This window comes from Chelmon rostratus, chromosome 5 (genome assembly GCF_017976325.1).
Source record: "Chelmon rostratus isolate fCheRos1 chromosome 5, fCheRos1.pri, whole genome shotgun sequence".
Taxonomy (NCBI): Eukaryota; Metazoa; Chordata; class Actinopteri; order Chaetodontiformes; family Chaetodontidae; genus Chelmon; species Chelmon rostratus.
The window spans coordinates 14,176,131-14,195,438 of NC_055662.1; the positions used below are offsets into that span (position 1 = coordinate 14,176,131).

The 19,308-nt window shown below is 43.1% G+C and overlaps 1 protein-coding gene across 14 annotated transcripts in view; it reads right to left on the bottom strand.

The window, feature by feature from the left end:
- Positions 1-861: 861 nt before the first annotated feature.
- The window catches only part of LOC121606970 (transducin-like enhancer protein 4), a 31,715-nt gene continuing 13,268 nt past the window's right edge, over positions 862-19,308 (bottom strand). For 3 of the 14 annotated variants that reach the window (XM_041937604.1, XM_041937598.1, XM_041937602.1), the window contains 15 exons: positions 16,673-16,747; positions 15,071-15,272; positions 13,299-13,315; positions 8,640-8,756; positions 7,856-7,909; positions 7,601-7,753; positions 7,018-7,150; positions 6,547-6,734; positions 6,244-6,320; positions 5,910-6,159; positions 5,569-5,816; positions 4,540-4,687; positions 3,056-3,206; positions 1,490-1,566; positions 862-977 (listed from right to left, as the gene is read on the bottom strand). In XM_041937604.1, the coding sequence (XP_041793538.1) occupies positions 870-977; positions 1,490-1,566; positions 3,056-3,206; positions 4,540-4,687; positions 5,569-5,816; positions 5,910-6,159; positions 6,244-6,320; positions 6,547-6,734; positions 7,018-7,150; positions 7,601-7,753; positions 7,856-7,909; positions 8,640-8,756; positions 13,299-13,315; positions 15,071-15,272; positions 16,673-16,747 (1,998 nt within the window). In that variant the 3' untranslated portion in view covers positions 862-869. Of the gene's footprint in view, positions 978-1,489; positions 1,567-3,055; positions 3,207-4,539; positions 4,688-5,568; positions 5,817-5,909; positions 6,160-6,243; positions 6,321-6,528; positions 6,753-7,017; positions 7,151-7,600; positions 7,754-7,855; positions 7,910-8,639; positions 8,757-11,126; positions 11,152-13,298; positions 13,316-15,070; positions 15,273-16,672; positions 16,748-19,308 lie in introns of all 14 variants that reach the window. The other 11 variants (XM_041937605.1, XM_041937600.1, XM_041937606.1 and 8 more) reach the window with 10 other exon arrangements.

Below are 19,308 nucleotides of genomic sequence, written 5' to 3' on the forward strand. Positions count from 1 at the left end.
TTTTGGTATGAAGTGCAGACATACAGTGCCTGAGGGTAAGAATGAGACACGACCCAAATATTAAAAAAATGACAAAAATGACATACTAATAACAGCTTGTCAGCTTTTATGCAAATATCCACAGGAAGTTGTCAATGACTAAAAGCTTAGATATACTTGTTTTCAACCACATGTGAAGGTGTGCATGATGGCTACCCCTGTGCTGCTTCAGGGTGGAGGAGCAGTATGTCAGGATGTGGAATGAGGTTGGCAGCAGACAACAACAACAATGGCAGAGAAATTTCATGAGCCTGTCTCCAATGCTGCCTGTTAACCCTCTCAACCGCTGCCATGTACAGATAAGTATGCTCATGTCGTGCCAAATCAGAAGTTCTCAGAGGAGATATTCTCGTGTCAGCCAGGGATGATTCGGCCCTCATTTTCTCCAAGCCCTCATGCACACAGACAGTATGAAGCATGCGAACGATGGCGGTCATGTTATAGCTGCTTGTCTGTGCAAATGTGTTGGTAAAAAAATAAAAAAAAACAAGTATGGCGGAGGCCCAAGAGTGTAAATAAATGTTATCTGGTGTAACAACAGCATCCTCTCCAGATTCAGTGCACACGGACACCCACTCATTCTCACTCACGACAAGAAAAAGTCACTAGGTAAAAAAAAAAGCCAAAAAAAAAGTTGTGCTTGGTTCTGCTTGTTGGTTTTGATCCACGACCGACTAAAAGGTCAAAAGGTCTCTGTCCAAGAAAGACTCTGTTTGGTTAGTTCCATTCAAATCCACTTTATACACATTAAAAATTGTACATGGGTGATGGAGGCATGGCGGAGTGCCTGGGCAGAAGGACGGCCTCGTCACTCGGTGACCGCAGCCGCCCTAGTAGTTGACCTCGTAGACGGTCGCTTTCTTATCTCCTGAGCCCGTCACAATGTACTTATCATCAATGGAGATGTCGCAGCTCAGCACTGAGGACGACTCCTTTGACTGTAAGGGGGATAAAAGATGTGTGAAAATGCAAGAAGTGCACTTGAGAGTGAGGAAAAAGCCAAAAGGGATGAAGGCCATGCGTGTGACAGACAGGTGTTGAACAGAAGACTCGGTTTGATTTATTTCTCCCCAATATCTTTAAAAAGCAAAGAGCAGCCACACACTTAGCTCCCACTGCAGCTTTGTCTCTTCTTTTTGAGACCCCCATGAAGGCTTCTTGTTCAAATGCTTGTGTCCTTGATATAGAATAATGTCCCAGAATCAGAGCGGAGCGTGTGGCTACTTTTTTTCAGTTTTTCTGATTTTCAGCTTTCATTCTCTTTCCTGTCTGTAATTGACCTTTTGACTTTTTCTTCCCACAAAAGCTTACCACGCTCAGAGGTTTCTGATGTCAAAGATATTTCCATAAAATCTGTAACCTCCTGACTATGAGACCTTCCTGGATTCTGTCTCTCGGCTGCTTGTTATCTACGCTGTTATGTTCGTGTGCTTCATTCTTCCACACTCACCTGGAATATGCTGGCTCCATATGGGGTTCTCCACGCGTTGAGCAGATTGTCTTTTCCTGTGCTCACAAACCACTTCCCTGCAGAGGATGGCAAACCACATCAGGCCATCGTCAGTATTTAAGTTTAAGTTTAAAACATGTCTCAATTCCCATTTAAACTGATTCTTGCATCAGCTTATATCAACATGCAGCACACATGACAACACCAACTGTTTCCAGTGGACGTTAAAAAGTGATGAACACACACTTAGACTTTAGCTCATTTACTTAGAATTTAGCTCATTTTCCAGCACCAGACAATCGAACTCAGCAACAAGTGTGTCCCAGCTGTGTGCATCACCTTTTAGTGTCCTCTGGAAACAGTTTCTGCTTGCAGCGTATCTCTATTTGGATGGGTTTTCTAACTTTGCAGCATCTCTCCTACATCCTGCGCATGTGTTGTCAAATTGCTGAGGATGTTTTCTTAATTTGCTCGTATTTTGTCTATTTGCATGTTGTTTGAGTTGCAGTGCATTGAACTTTTAGGGCCTCCGTATCCAAGGGTTCAACTACTAATTCAACTGATAGTTAGTCAACAACAACAGGCTCAGACAAATTTCGTCTCTTGACTCTGTAGTTCCCTTTTAACAAATATGAGAATTAAACAACTACATCTTAAATTCATAGTACCTTTGTTATGGCAAATAGATGATTTATATTTAGTGCATAGTAACTATCTATTTGATCATTCAGATCACAGGAACTAATAATGACTCACACCAGGATACACCAGTGTAGACAAGGTAACTCTCAGTCACACGCTGAGATATTCAGAGCAGAGTGACAGCTGTATGTGAGCAGAAAGGTTGCATACTGCCTTGAAGTGAACCAAGAGCAACAATCTCAAATCCACCTTCTCAGTGTGGTGCAAAAACCGTTACCCAACAACGTGGTAAAATCCTGGTGCAGAGCTACACATCGAGCTGAACACCAGCTTCTCTTTTAACCACTGGAGGGCGAGTTGATCCAGTCTTAGTGCAGTAAATGTGATACCAAACACTGACCAAATATCAGTATGGACAGCATTGTTGTACCTTTTTTCTGTCTTATTCTTCATTATATCTTATAAATAAACATCTCAAAAATGATTATAATGTAGAGATATGTTTTATGCGTTAGTATGATCCCACATTAGTTATCAACGATACAGGACTGACAGACAAACTGGTGGCTTCAAAATAAAACAATAGCTAGCTATAATCAAAAATGTGCCTGTTGTCAATTAACCCATTCAATGCCTTCCTCTGAGAACCTTCATTTAATCATATTTGTGTTCATTTTAAAGGTCTCCCACACAAACCTGCCACGTTTACTTACATCCCCACATCCTTTACTTACCACAAAGCACAATAAACCTGCTGCAAACTGTTATTTTCACTTAACATAGTTAACAGTTTCCACGAATTCACACATAATTTGACCAACAGGCCAAACATATATTCATTTCCATCCTTTAAGAGCTTTTAAGTAAAACCCGCAGGAGCATGTTTGAAGACAGCATTGTCTCAAAGGAGGTGTGGATCCTTACCACAGTGAGCAAATCGGAGTGAGAGCACGCAGCTTTCGTGCAGGTGGAGCTGGTACTTGTCAGGTTTGGTGACATGTAGGACCTCCACGTTATTGTTCTCCATCCCCACCGCCAGCCACTCTCCCGTTGGACAGTATCCCAGTGAGAAGATCTGCAACAAAACACAGCAGTTACGCTCGTTATATCTCTTATAGTTGGTATAAATATAATACTAATCATCTCTATATTAGTGTACTCTCGGCTCTTTTTAGTGCATGCAGATTGTGTCTGTCTGTGGGGGCTGGCACTGATGTTAACATATCTGTGGATGCTGGCAAAAGTCCACTGTTCGCTTTTCCCTGATGTACTAATCTGTTGAAACAGATGGTTGTTTCAGTTCCTAAAATCGTATTGAGTATGTAAGAGTCCTGCTGGAAAAAGCAATCACACATCACGTCTTTTGTCTTCTGTCCCTCGGGCCATACGGCTATTCAGCTCCTCCCGGCGATGGCGGCTGAAATTGATTGAACGCTCACCTGCATTCTGTCATACGGCAGCTGGAGTGTGAGCCATTCTCTGGCTGTGATGCACATTTCATTTTAAGTCTTTATATATTTATCTTCAATTTGTAGTCTATATTTTCCACAGTTATCACTGTTCATGCACTGTTGTTAGTTTTTAATCACCCTTAACATTTGCACTGCCTCCATTAACACATACTCTACTATAGAGGCAGCTCTCTGCAGTAGTTTTAGTGGCTAGACTATCACTTCAGTGCTGTTTTTTCATTCTTCTGTTTTTATTCTTATATTATATTCATATATTATAGAGATGAAGATGAAAAAAATCATACTGTACCTGGTGGGTTGATAAACCTTTTTTCTTTGCCAAATCACTGGTGTTAAAATGAAGCTATTTTTTGGGGAGGTTTGGGGGGGTGAAACAGATATTATTGGATAGCATAAGCACTCTATTGACCACATCTCTCCCTGCCTGTCCTGCCCTCTCTTTAATGCACCCTCACCTCCTCCTGTGCACACCGACATTGTGAAATGGGTCTTTTGAGGAAAAATTGCAGTAATGGTCTATTATTGCTGCTCTTCTCCTCCCCTGAAAAAAAAAACCTAAATTCCACCTGCCAGTATTATTAGTGTTTGCAGGTATGTGAGTAGAGGGCAGAAAACCAGAGCTCCGTCTGGCCCCTATTGTGGGTTAAATGCTTTGAACTGAGCTTGTAAATTACTGCAATAAAGCAAAGAGTGTGATCACACAAACTGCAAATGGCTCCAACTTGTCCTGAGATGGATGGTTTTCAACAATCTGCGCCTTTTTCTTTAAACACCAAATAATAATAAAAATCAAACCTGTTCACAACTTATACCTGAAAACTGCTGGAGGGACTGAACCAATTCACACCACTGCTACACAAACTATGAGCCATACCATATCAGTAGACATAGCTCTAGCACTAACAGAAACGGTGTGTTTAGAAAAGTGTTGTGTACCTGTGAGGTGAAGTCGTGCTGCTGCAGCTGCCGTCCCTCTCTCAGGTCCCAGGACCGCACAGTGTTATCCAGGCCTCCAGTCCACAGCTTGGTCCCGTCGTTGGAGATGTCTATACAGCTGGCCCCGTCAGTGTGGCCCTGGAACTGCCTGCAGAAAGACAAAACACAGTCAGACAAACCCTGACACAAAGGTAGGGTCTTCATCACACCGAACCGAACACATATGAATGTTTGCATCTTGTCGTGGAGAGGACAGACGTTCCTAAGATGGCAGATGGCAGAAGGAAAGAAAGCATCTTTAAGTTTCAGTGTTTCAGCACCCACTGCCTGTTTGAAGGTAAACTTGCAGGAGTTTTGGAGGCACAAGAATGCACAGAAGTACATCCTGAGTATAAACTATGGATTGTAATCAATGAGAATGTGTCAGATAAAGACTTGGGGTCCCACAGTGAGATCTTTTTCTTGTCTTCTCACCACACACACACGTACCAGTGTGTGTGGTGAGAAGATATATAATATAATAGCAATATAGCAACATATTATTGATTTCTGGCAGTTCAGCAACATAAATACATAAAACTAGTCGGCATTTTGTTACACGCTGTTGCACAAGTTTAAATTACATAAACAACATTTCAAATAAAATATAATATAATGTGCAAGGACAGCAAAGAAGCCCAAGAAGGGCCTTCCTTAAATATTCAGAGTGTCAAAGACACATTACATTTTGTAATAAAAAAACATTAAAAACTAAAAAAAACAAATTTTAGTTTTTTTTTGCGATCATTTTTGAGTTAAAAAGTTAAAGACATATCTTATCGATGACATGCAAAGTATGGTAGGCCAATTATTTGTGGGCATTTCTGTTGGCTGAAACGTTGGTTAAACTCATGTTTAGATGTTTAGTCGTTGTTTGTTGTTGCTATTTTCAGTTTGACTGGTTCCGAGAACTGGGTTAAAGTAAGACATTCATTAATTTATCCAGCTGTAATAAAAAGCCCTCACGTATCCCCCTCCCCAGCTCCGTACCTAACCAGAGTCTGGTTGTGAAGATCCCAGACGGCTATGTTTCCGTCGGAGCAGCAGGAGAAGCAGACCTTGGAGTCGGGGCTGATGGCCAGAGCATAGCACGCGGGTGCTGACGATGTCAGTTCAGCCTTGATTCGTGGAGTTGGTGTCGCCAAATCCCAGATTGACAAAGTACTCGCCTCACCCCCGACGATGAGAGTGCGCCCGTCCGGAAGTAGCCGACAGGAGCGGATGTAGTTATCTCTGTTCTGATGTGAGAGACGCACAGGAGCAGGTTGTTACTGTCATTGAACAAGTTACATGCAGTGTCACATATGCCAGGGTCGTTGCAGTGCACTCACAAGGCAGTCCAGTTGGGACACAGGGGTCTTGTTGCCCGGGTGACTGATGTCCCACACTTTGACGCAGCCCTTGCCGCCAGTGTAGACATGACGTGTCGGGTTACTGATGGTGACAGCGCACACCACCTCCCCGTGGCTGAGAGTATTGATCTGCCGCGCGTGGCGCGGAATGCCAGGGCCGATCAGCGAGTCCGGAGGAAAAGGCACCGGCTGCATTTGTCCATCAGCGCTCACGTGGAAGGAGTACGCTCTGGAGGAAAGAAAAGGGTCATGTGGTGGAGAGGGAGCGGAGGTGGAAAGCTAAATGTGACAGAGAGTGGGAGAGGAAACTTACGGTTTTCCACCAGGAATGCCTGACAGGTTGGGAGGAAGGCCAGGGACACGTATGTGGTGGTGAGGATCAAATCCCACCTGGAGAACAGGAGAAAGAGCTTCAAGTCCAACCAAAGATAGCATTTCTGCTAGCTACTCGCTAAAATAATACTCTCTCACACACCGCACATTTTTCCATACGTTCGCCATTTTAGGATCAATTCTTCCCGTCATACATATGGTGTCAACAGTTGCACATCCAGTCAGAAAAAATCGGATTTAAAATAATCCTCGCTGGAATTAATACACAATGTGTTTGTGTTACCACTTGTGTGCGTCCATAAGCTGCCACTGCAGCCGCAGCCACCGCGCTCATCTGCGGGGAGATGTTGTGCAGGCCGCTGTAGGCCGCCCCTGCTCCACTCAGCTCTCCATTTATGCCCGGGTGGGGAACCATTCCAAACGGACTGGGGTACGAGCAGGGCACTGCCAGCGGCGTGCGGAGGCCAGGAGCTGCAAGACACAAAAACACTGTCTGACACAAGACGGGACGTTCGCATCTGAGGTTAGACGGCCCGTTTTATCCTCACACATCCCAGATAGGGTGGAGATTGAGCTTATACAGCTACCATGTCTGGTATTTGACTAGATAGCAATCAAATGTCAAATATTATGAAAACAAGAAGGCGGCCATCTGTGTCAGGCTCAAAAAACATCTACTGTATTCTAACTGCTTCATATCCACTGTGTCACTGATGCATGCAGAGACGTTTTATGCTCTGTTTGCAACTCTAACCCAGCGTCTCGACTCCTGGCGGTTTACTGGGTGCAGTCCTCAGGCCCGGGGTGGAGGTGCTGCTGGGTGTCGGGGCGTCGGAGCGGGACGTGGGGGTGCTGGACTTGGACACGGGCGTTGTGGACTTCTCATTCTACAACGCAAGCAAGCAAAGCAATCAGAAAGGGTTTAAACACTCGTCTCAACGTTGACTTCAGACGGCGCACACATCTCGTTGTGAGAGCTAAAAGACACGCCACCATTTTTGAAATTGACAGCAGAGCAGAAACATTTAAATAATACAGGAAGCATTCATGCTTTCACTGAGTTTATGGCTCATGAAATTGATATTCTATCAAAATGTATTGAGTGTTATTACACGGTTTCTACACCTGATATAATCCAGGGCTTTTCGCCCCTTATTTACATGTCACCTTATGGTCCATCATCTTCTGAGCAACAAGAGTTTGCCTTCTTTAACACAAACCTTCTTCTATACCTTCCTTGCAATGACTACATTTTTATGAATGCCTAAAAATAGATACGCACCCAGAGAAACGATGAAAAAGAAGATCAGAAGGCTATAATTACCCAAATGACTCACCAAATTAATCTCTTTGGATTTGGATGAAGGTGTGCTGCTGGAGGAGGCGATGGAGGAAGGGCTCAGCGGAGCATCCTTCTTCAACAGGCGACGCTTGTCCAACCCGTTCTCCCGAGGTGAGTGGGCAGGACTTCCTCTAGGAGATACTGGCTCCTGCAGGGGGCGAGCACAGGCAAAGACGACAGAGTCGGATGGATTCGTGTTTTCTGATCAGGTCACGCGTAAAAGACGCCATGCTGCTAAACTGTACTGTACCTCGTTGGAGACGTCCACGACCAGGTTATCATCGCTCTTCTCTCCGTCACTCTCCTGGGACGGACACATAGGAAACACACACCTGATTTTTATGTGTATAAAAATTACATGCGCAATTCATGCCTTGAACATTTTGTTAGATTTTGTATAAAATGGAAGGACTTCAGGGGCTGAAAGCAACTTGAATTCTCTATCAGTAAAAATACAGATAATCAGTCTTTTTTTTACACAGTCATAAAAGGTGCAATCATAAAATCAAGGATTTAATTAATCCTCTGAGAGAAGACTATAAAGACTATTTTTATCATTCCTTTGGCATTTTTGCTTTTGTATTTTTGCATGTTTTAATGATCAGACAAAGAGGTCACATGTTTCCTCTGTGTAGCGTACAGATGGCTCATTTGGCTGAAGTACAAGTCATAAACTGCAACATACGGAGTTCAGATCCGAGCTACGACCTTTGTCATGTCAGGTCTCTCTCTCTCACTGTGTTTCTATTGCCAACTGTCCAAAAAAGAAACTGTGGGTGTGATTGTGGCTCATGTGGGACAAGTTCACATACTGTCTGTCAGGCTGCCTCTGGTCTGCATCTTAGAAAGTTAGCTGTTGCTGCTTTTGTCTCTAATATGGTGAATATTTGACGCAAAGTGTGACTAATTATGATCATCCAAAAGCCACATGGTCAGATAAATAAATTCTGCATTTCCATTGTCTTCCTTTCAAAATAATTTACGTTTAAATATACGTATCAAGTCAGAAAAGGTAGAAACGTATGTTCCCTCACATAGCGTGTGGACTCCTTGTCGTCTGTCTTCTGCTTCTTGCTGTCGGAGGAGTAATCGCTTGAACTCCTGTGCTTCTCTCCGGTCCGAAAACTGGCCGAGGGAGACACAGATGAGCTCTGGAAGAAAGCAGAACCACATGTTTAAAAGGAGATGAAGAACTTTATTCCTCTTTTTAAAACCCAAGCAATTAGTCGAAAAATGTCCCTGGACTGAGGAGTCTGCACAAATGACCAAACTATATCTTTATGTCTTAGAAGCAGCTGTGAGGCGGTTATTTGAAGTGGAACTACTTTCTACCACAGAAACGGTCCCACTGAAAACAGCTGAAGGTGTGTTTTGTGAATTCATCAGAGTAACATGGACACTGACATTTTGAGCAGCAAAATCCATAAACAAAAATCCATTCGCCTCCTTTGTACTGGGTGAAGACCCTAAAACCTTCTGCATGACTACAGCTAAGAGAGAGAATGTGGTGAAACAACCCTTTAATACCAACACTTTAATTGTATTCTTCACTGTAAATTAAAGGAAATTTGGTGCAGGGCCAAAACCATTATTTATTTCAATTGATGCTGGTTTAAATTGGCTCTACTTTCTCTCTACAGTTAAAAAATATCCAGTGAGGAACGAGAGCCTGATAGGCTGAGGAAAACTCCTGACGTCTCATGTCAGGGACAGGGTGAAAAGCACAAGTAAGCTACAACTTAAATGCTACAAATCTTTTGAATCTGTCAAGACTTCCACTTTGAGCTAAATTAGGATAAATCTGGCAATAAGCGAGGAGCCAGACTGCGATGCGAACACAAAACGGCTGCGCTCCACTCCACAGCTGGATTTACACATCACTTTAAAAACTCCTCTGCCTGTCAAAACCATTTCATTTTCACTGTATCATACAATAGCAAAGCAGCGCTGCATCCTTGGCGGTTTGACTGCTCCATCATGGCCTGAACTCGGCGGCATTATTTTGAGATTCGGGGGGAATGGGAGAGTTGGTCCATTGATGTCTCTCTTTCCTTAATCAAATATGGCACCCTTTAAATACCATTACTGAAGGATTAATCCTCTTTGAGACGCAAAGATCAAAATAAGGTCAACTAAACATTTCCCCTCTTGCTCCGCCTGTCCCTGCTGATCTCTCTCCCCCTCTCCCTCTCTCATCGGGAGGCGCTCCTTACCCGGCAGACGACGGACAGAGAGAAGAAAAATAAAGCAGGACCTTTAACTCGACCTTTCCACTAACTCACGCTTGTAACCTTTCCACTGCCCTTTGCCGTGCTGCAAGTGTTGATGACACAGATTCTGTGGGGGAGGAGTGAGGTCCGGTGTGTGTGTGTGTGTGTGTGTGTGTGTGTGTGTGTGTGTGATCGGACAGCACTTGTACCTGTTTACATTTTAGCGTTCCATATGTGCAAACAATGTTGGAGTGTCAGTGTGTTTTACATGTGTGTGTCTCTTCTTGAGTGAGGCGGAGCAGGTTGAGCCCCCCCCCTCCCCTCTTTCCAGACTGATTAGCTTAATTAGCCTGCAAATTAGCTCTTTCAAAAACATCAAGGCAAATTAATTTTGCTGCAGAGACAAATGAAGGCTCTGCCAGGCAGTGCAGGCATTGTGAGTGTGAGGAAGCGCTCGGTGTTGCTGGGTGAAAAGTATTCATTTACCAGCACATCATAATTACGTTCGCCTGACAGTTTCAAATTGATTCTGCAAGTCCTGATAAAGATACCTGTAGCTCCCGCTGCTCAATTTCAGCTTTGCAAACAGTACATCTCTTTGGTGTCTCCCCAGTGATGAGAGGCCCAGAATGACCAAGCTTCTCTTGTATGAATGCTGTTAAATAAAGGCCTGCAATCCTCCAGGTGGATGTGTGGTTGCATTACAGATTAAAAACAAATTACAGGGGCAAAAACTCATTAAAATACAAATGAAAGTGGCTGTTTCTAAACCTTTAGCCTATATTTTCAACATCATCATAATAACATTCAGCGCTTTTACTGTGTGGGTTTCTGTTATTTCTAAGCACAAAGATTTTTTCTGCTTTTTCCGTCCGGGGAAGTATCAGAATCAGGTTTATCGCCTGTGCTTTAAGTGCACTTTGGTGCTGTCTTTTCTTAAAAACTCTGCCATTTGTACAATATGTTAAACTTAGCATAAAACAATGACATTACTGCATGTTAAATCTTTACTACTGCTTCTCTTCCACCGTCCCGATTTCATTTTCCGTCTCTTAACCAAAGCAGGCATCTGCTTCTCACAGCCGTCAGTGAGACAGAGCCGTATAAGATAAGATAAGATAAGATAAGATAAGATAAGATAAGATAAGATAAGGAGATAGACTTCATTAATCCCCAGACGGGGAAATTTGGGTATTAGTGGCAGCCGGTAATAGCAGTTGGAAAAAAGTAGCAACAGAAATAGAGAAATACAAAATAAAAGCTGACTATATGTATGAAATCTATTACTTTGAAATCCTGTATTTTATCCACTTTGTCTCTGAGCTTTTTTCTCTCACTAACTCACAAAAAAGATGGCTCCGTTCACACCAAAAAGCCTTTTTTCCCTCTGTGTTCAAGCCCGTCAGTCTAATGTTTCACCTCTGATCCTTCTGTTCGGCTCAATTTGCTTGTTATTTTGCAGCCAACACAGCATGGAAGTCCAGACTGTCCACTGTAGAAAGACTTCTTAAAAAGAGCATCCCAGCATTAACAAAGAAATAGACTGTAGCTATAAACCTTGTTTACCAGTGAAAGAATAACAAGACAAAAAAGTAGGAAAAAGAGCAGCATGCAGTGCGTTTACTTTCAACAGGTGATTCATTCGTAAAGGTCAGTCGAAGCCTGAAAGCGGCCTCATTAGGAATTCATTTTCTAGCAAGGTTGTAGGCTTTGTTAAAGTGTGATTTTTTGCTTGAGTGATAGCAATTAAGATAATTTCATTTTCAAAATAATCTCTCATCTATCTTTTAATTGCAGCTACTCCAATCTGAGCATCTCTTTTCATCACAGGGTGGACTAAAAAAGGGAACGTTACAAACACAAAAGCAAAAATCAACGACACTGGCAACTGAACCAACAATCACGTGATAGGCTTGAGAAGGTGCGGTCCTTGAACACATCACGACTGCATAACTGACTGCCTGTGCTGCCAACAGTAAATATGGGGACACACATATACTGTGCGTCTATACCCACATACCTTTATGACTGTGTGAGGTGCTAACACCAAGGACATTAGGCACAGATGTTCAAGCAATTCACACACACACACACACACACATACACTGTACCCTGTGAACTGTTGCCAAGGCAACTGTAGACCACTGACAAGGGGCTTATTGGTTTCATGAAGTGACTGTTGGCTCTGTGTGTGTGTATAGGTGTATGTGTGTGTGTGTGTGTGTGTGTGTGCGTGTGTGTGTGTGTGTGTGTGTGTGTGTGTGTTCTCACAGGGAGCTAATGAAAGGCATTCATCATTCTGGTCTCTCTATCTTTACCACTGATTTCTGACGACCTCAGACAGAAAGACACACAAGCACACGCACACACACATACACACACTTACACACTGCTAATCGCTCCCATCATGGTGCCTACAGCTCTGAGTGTGTATGTGTGTGTGTGGAGGAGGATGAACTACATGGGGGGCAGGAGATAACATATTAAACATTCCTCCTGTCTCCACCTCCTCCAAAACACCAGAGAACACACACAACATGCTAAACTCATGCATGCGTGTGTGTGTGCGTGCGTGTGTGAGCTCGGGCTGCTGGAATAAAGAAATGCTAATCTGCTCATTGAGTATTCAACAAACCAAATGTTTGCCTTGGGAAAAAAAGCTCGGCTTAGGGGACTAATTACTACAAGTGCTGGATGTAATGTTGCTCTGTTGCCTCCTTTGCTCCCTCCCTCCTTCACTCGTCAGACGTGTGCTTTTTTTCCTGGCTCACTTTGGGGTTTCTTTTTCACCCACTTCTATTTTCCTCTTTGTCCGTGTTACCAAAACTCTGAATATTTTAAAACACCTTTTTCTTCCAGGGAAAGTGGAACGCACACATTAGTGGATCAGAGGATATTATCAAGTAATATTAAAGCGACGAGCGACATTTACATTTCTTACCTCAAAATTTGTGTGATAATATGAAGCAGAGAACATCAAATAAGTTTTACATCTAAGTTTGTAATCTATATACATGATATTTAACATCCAAAACTCATTTAAAGCACAGGATCACACAGTTTGACAAAAAAAAGCTAAGAGAGCTTGTGAAACGCAGCAAACTCGCCACTCACTGACAGTCACGCTATCAGACTGTCGCCTGTTGAGGAACAAAGTGGCAGGGCGAGGCAGGATGGGCTGCGGCTAACTGGTTAGCATGCTAACTTCAGTTGATATCTCTGCAGAAGCATGAAGTCAGAACTTTTTCACATTCTGTTGGTAACATTAGTTCATTTTTTAAATGGTTCAAAACAAAATTCTGAACATATCTTCCACATTTTACATTTAAATCATTATTTTCCCTTTTACCTGTTTTATCATTTGTGTCATCTGATAAAGAAATTCAGACATTATTTCGAAAAAATCTTTGTCAGTGGGATGAAATGAGACTATACAGCAAACACATAACTCTGCGCTAGAGAGAACATAAAAGAAGGACTTACCTTGACTGAGTCTCTGTCTGAGGAGGCGGAGGGCAAGAGACAGAAAAAAAAAGACGTTAAATGGCGTTTAATGTCTGAGCAACAAGCACAGGAACACAAAGATCGTCAAAAGGAAAAAACAGACATAGTGAGAAACGCACACACACTGAGAGAGAGAGACGAGGACATTATCTGAGGTAACATTAATCTTGGCTAAGACTAAAAGTAAATTAACTCAGCATTTTCCTGTTGGTTTTACCAGCTGGTGCTCAGCATGTTTGGCAAAAGCAAAGCAGAAATACACGACTGTACACTGTCCTCTAATGTGAACCATCAGCAAAGTAAGAACACCCTGCTTGCATGAAGAGAGACCCATGAAGTACAAGCGTTTACAAAGTTGTTGTGGTTGTGGACCAACTCTGTTCTGTGGGCTTTAGATAAAGGCCGCTGAAAACCTGCACAAGGCTGTGAGATGATTGAGACAGTTCTCAGGAAGCTGCACTTTTCCAATGGAAGTGTTGTGATCATCAGGTCTGTTTACACTAGACGAGCTAGTACACTAAAAATGCACAGCTGATGATCAGCTGCTTGCATTTATTACCAAATGCCGAATACTGGGGATATTGGTCAAAATGTTGCTGGATTTGTAAATTTAGGAGTCCAGGGGGTCAAAACAGCTCACCAAACTGGCAACAACAGCCTGCATTAGAACAAAGAAATCCATTTAAAAAGATCCGTTATTCCCTACGCACACACCCATTCACAGGAACTGAGCTGGAGATGGAGCTGGTTTGTTATTGATTTTGCTCCTAATGGGGGTAAGTATTACCTGAGTTAGCTTTACTGCAGGGGTAAGGTTAACTGCTCTGCTGCGCTGTAAAAACGCTCACAGCCATGCTGCAACAGAGTAATTAAGAGCTGGCACACAGTGTTTCTATCACACACACACACACACACACATACACACACACACACACTGTCTCTATGTACTGTAATTAAATGCTTGAGCTCAAAGTCAGCGCTGAGAAGAAATAGAGGCATTCTGCGTGTACAAGAGAAAAGAGGCATCATGGCGGTCGCGCATCGCTCCTTATTAGGCCAATTAAAATGGCATGATGACAAATCAGTTTTTAATTGCTTTAAGTGTCGTTCATTCAGAGTACAAACAGTGAAGCAACAGCATCAATAAAAAAGTGGCAGTACAATTCATAATTTTGATTGAAAATTTCAGACATGTATAATTTGCCTCATTAGCTCAACAAAAGCTAAAAGCCTCAGTATTTACGTCTGTTAAACACATTTAGCATCTGCTTCTGAGTGACATGAGTTTGCGTCACTTGCATTCAATATTGACATGTTATACAGAGAATGAATAATCTGTCAGTGGACGTGAGACAGAAAAGTAGACTGAACGCGTACAGATTTGCAGCACTCGAATAATTATTTAATATGATGCAAGAATGTGACATAATAGAAATTTCAACAATGAGGAAAGATAAGATAAAATGAATCGTGATGCAACAGTTTGGTGAAGATTTACATATTCCCTCTCATGTGTTTGCATCATTCCTAGATGTGAGTGTAAAGTAGATTTAAAAAAAGCCAAACAAACAGAAACAAAATGTCTAATTGTGACTGTTTAACACACAAACAACCAGTAATGCACGCTAAGACTTACTGCAGACATGAGGACGCCAATACCTGCACACACACACACACACAGACACACACACATACACACACGCAGACATAAACACATCAACACAGACTGTGCACACACGGACATGCCTCACCTCTCGGGTGTTCGCTGTTGTTGTCGTGGTGTTTCCTCTCGTCTTTGAGTGGCAGCTGGTGGCTCAGGGCGGAGGACAGAGCCAGCAGGCTAGCAGTACCGGCGCCGGGGGGCAGGGGGGGCTGGAGGCCCGCTGGGTGTGGCGTGAGTGGGATGGGGATGGCGTGGCCGTGGGAGAGGTGCTGAGCCTGGAGCTGCTGCTGCTGAACCACACACCGAAATAATAATTAGTGCAACGCTAGATTTTGACTTGAAGCAGTTTGCATGGAGGGAGACAGAGGAGAGACAAACAGGAAGGAGGACTGAGGAGAGACAGACAGGAAGGAGGACTAAGGAGAGACAGACAGGAAGGAGGACTGAGGAGAGACAAAATAAGAGGCATGAATGGAAAAACTTGAGTGAAACATCAAGCAAATTGTTAAATGGTCTATTAGGCTGATTACTAAGCTTGACTCAGCGTCCCCGTGCACGAGACAGGCACAGTGGGTAACCACGACGACTACCACCCCGGCACAGTGAATTTCAGCTTCTTCTTTGTGGACGGAGGCTTACGGTCCCACAGTGCAGAACAAAGCCATGCAGAAATAGCTTTGTTTCAGCAGCCATCACTCAGATGAACAAGTCAAAGCAACACTTCACCTGTGCTGTAGAAGCATGTTTATTTCTTTACCTGCATTTATTCTATCCATCCATTTATTCTATTGGTTATCTATTCTAGTGTTTGTCGTGTTTGTCTATTGGCTGTGTTGTTTCTAAAATGTCACACTGGATGACCCTGCTACCAAATCTACCTACAGGTAGAAATAAAGTAATCTGAACCTGACCTGCACTGGATGTATCACAGGTGATAACAAAACTCAACATATTTTAAGAATTTGTAAAAGTCTCTGGTCACCTGATCATGTGACAGGTGTGTCGGAAGAAAAACACAAATGAGTCCTCCAGCATTGGTTAGCTATAAACGAATCTCCACAAGCCAGCAATGTCAGACTGGGGTGAGGAGAGTAGATGTACCTGCAGGACCTGTGACCCTGTGTCTAAATCAGGTCAAACATGCAGTATTTTTGCATTTCTTGCTAATTACCGCCCAACATGTACGCTGATGCTTATAATGTGTGAGAAGATAGAAGTGGCCAATTATATCTGCCATGCCGATGAAACTCCACAGCCCTAAACTCACTGCAGAACACAATCAACAGGCGCTTTTTGATTGGGTTCTTTTTGATTGTTTGTTCATCAGTGAGTTTGCAGTGATGAACAAATGTTAAAAAGCCTAGTCTTCTCTTCACATTGTAATTCTCAAGTGTTAAAAGCTGACCCAGTATCCTGACAAAGACTCACCGAAGCTGAAAAATACTGCCCAATTTAATGAGCTCACTGGTGAATGATTAAGGTAGAAACAGGTCTAGATGCATCCTTTCATGTCTGGCTCTTGCACTCATTTAGCAGTTAGTGTTCAGCATCACAAACACCTCAGAAATTCTCTTTTTCTGCGACTCTCCCTGCACCGCTTCTTCAACATGTCTGTCTGGGGCTGTACGTCTGCTCTGCAGCATCTTCTGCTATGTGTGTGTACGAGTGTGTATGTGTGCTATACACCCACTCCTATGATGGCGTTGAGTTCTGCCATGGTGACCTGCTTGGCCCTCTCCACCGCCTGCACCACCTGCTGCTGATGCTGGGAGACAAACAGACAGACAGACAATTAGAACCAATCAGAGAAATATATTGAAAGAGCAATTTAGACAGAGAGAAGATCTGTTCAGGAGAAGATCGATTCAGACATTTTATCGAGGGATTATGGGGATTATGACCTCTATGGACAAACAGATGGAACTACAAGAGTATTACACATCTATTGCTCCTACACAGTTCTCTGGTATAGATACAGATGGTAATGCGGTACGTCAAGTGACTCAGCACACCTGTGAATCAGCTACTGCCTCACATCTGTCCAGGATCTCAAATCAGAACAAAGCCATCAGTCTATTTTTTCTGTCAAACGTGAATAGCAGCTAAATCGCAGCTGCTGCACACTCTCCGCTGACTGTCACACACTTCAACATCAATCAGCAAATACACACGTCTGAAAGTTTTTCAGATCACAAAACCTGACAAACTGCCTCATTAAACCAGACATAAATGTGCACTAACAGAGTGAGCAGCAGCGTCTTACCACACCTTGAACGTGATGTGCTTTTCCTCTTTCACTTCTGGACAAAAAAGCATCCTCGGCGTTATTAAAACCCTCCTCACAGTTAGACGCTCAACGATGCGTTCACTAAAACTCACTGGAGAGAAAAAACGAGCAGCTAAATCGGGGCGATGTAGTTGGTCAAGTGTAAGCTGCACAGGCCAGTTAATTTCTTCTTTGGGGGGGGCAAAATTTGAAAACCAAAATAGGTGGAGGTCCAAGGGGGGCAGTGGAAGATCCGTGTTTGCTAATGGGTTCGAGATATACTGTAGTATAAGTGGCCAAACATCCTGATATAAACACCTACAATATGGAGAAACCCAGTGTGCAAGAGATCCTGCACAACAGCCATAACCGTAAATTCTCTGTAACTCTGTCGTCGGCCCACACATCTCAAAAATGGTGCAGCTGCAAAAGCTCCAACACAGAGAACCAGACACATTTGTGGAGAGAAAGAGACAGACACCCAGAGAGACAGACAGCCAAGAGGGCAAAGTCATCCAAAGGGTACAGAGCGAGAAAGACAGATCCAGACGGTGAGAGAGAGCAGCGAGATTCATCCAGGAGCGCAAAACATCAAAGTAGGGCAGAGATGAAAGAGTTTATCTGGTGTGGAAATGAACCTGGCCATCGAGTTCAGCGACACCTCTGCAGACTGAGTCTAACCTGCCCGAACGTGACTCACACACATGAAAAGATCCAGCCGTCTGATGAACGCTGGCAAATAGCTTTTACACCATTATTATCAATAATTCTGATAATTACAGAGCTGGGATGGACACTGGGGGTTCAATAACCAACAATTTACTTTGTCATCTCAGCCAGATCGTCACACTGCCGTTAGAGCCAACCTGTTACACTGTGCCATGATACTTGACACGACATTTAAAATGCCGCTTTGCTTGTTAGCTGCGCAGATTTATCAAAGCACAGTTTCTAATTGTCTCCAACAGCACAAATTACTTCAACTCAAACGTAGAAAACAGCGGAAAGGATCATTGAAAGCTTCAGCGGAGAGCACCGACTGCCACGTTTTCACACTGTTTCAATCGAAAACAGCACTGTTAGCGTCAAAAGCTCCCTGAAATACTTAAAAAAAAAACTTTAAGGAATTCACACCAAGTAAAATTTTCATTGTTAAATAATTGGCTAGTAACTGTCATATTTTGAGAAAATGGCCAAAAGTCCATCAGTCTACTTTATATTCAAAGTTTATTCAATTCCACTGCCTCCTGAGCACAACAGTGACAAATATCAATATAAACCACCAACATTTGAAGAAAAGTAAGTAATATAAACCCAGGACTCATGCCAACTTTTAGTTGGTTTTTGATACTCGATGAGGAGACTACAGTCTATTAATGCACATGTATTAGGCGTAATTCTGATATTGGTCCTCATATGGGTAAAATATCTCTGACAATTATTGCTCAATACAGTAGGTTGACTGATACATCATCCTATTAATGACAAAAATGCTGCTGTCAAAGACATTTCCAAACCACGGGAAGGAACAATATCGGACAGAAATAAAAATAAAAAGCAAAGAGCTCTCACAAACACACCCGTACACAGTCGATGTGCTTTGCCGCACAGCGATAATATGATTGTGTTACGTTTCATATGTACAGCCAGCAAACGCGGCTGTGCATCAAAACAAAGCGGTGAAAGCCGTTTCCTCTCCCTGCCTCCCCTCTCTGCGGGCCTCAGGGCTGTGTAGCAGCACCACAGTCTAATGCCATTATTCCTAATCCACCCTAAACCCTCCTAATCCATGGCTAATCTGGAGAAGAGCTTTGGAGTCCACACTCACTCCTTCCTGCTGTTCCCACCCCTCAACGCACACACACACACACACACACACACACACACACGCACACACTTTCAACTCCTCCAGAGGAAGGATTTAACAACTAAACACACACGCGCACACCTCTAAAGATCCATAATAAACATACTGTACAAAACACACTTCTCACACCCACTACTGTATGTGCACACATTTACAGTGTATTTCATGTGTATGCAGGTGGACAAATATATAA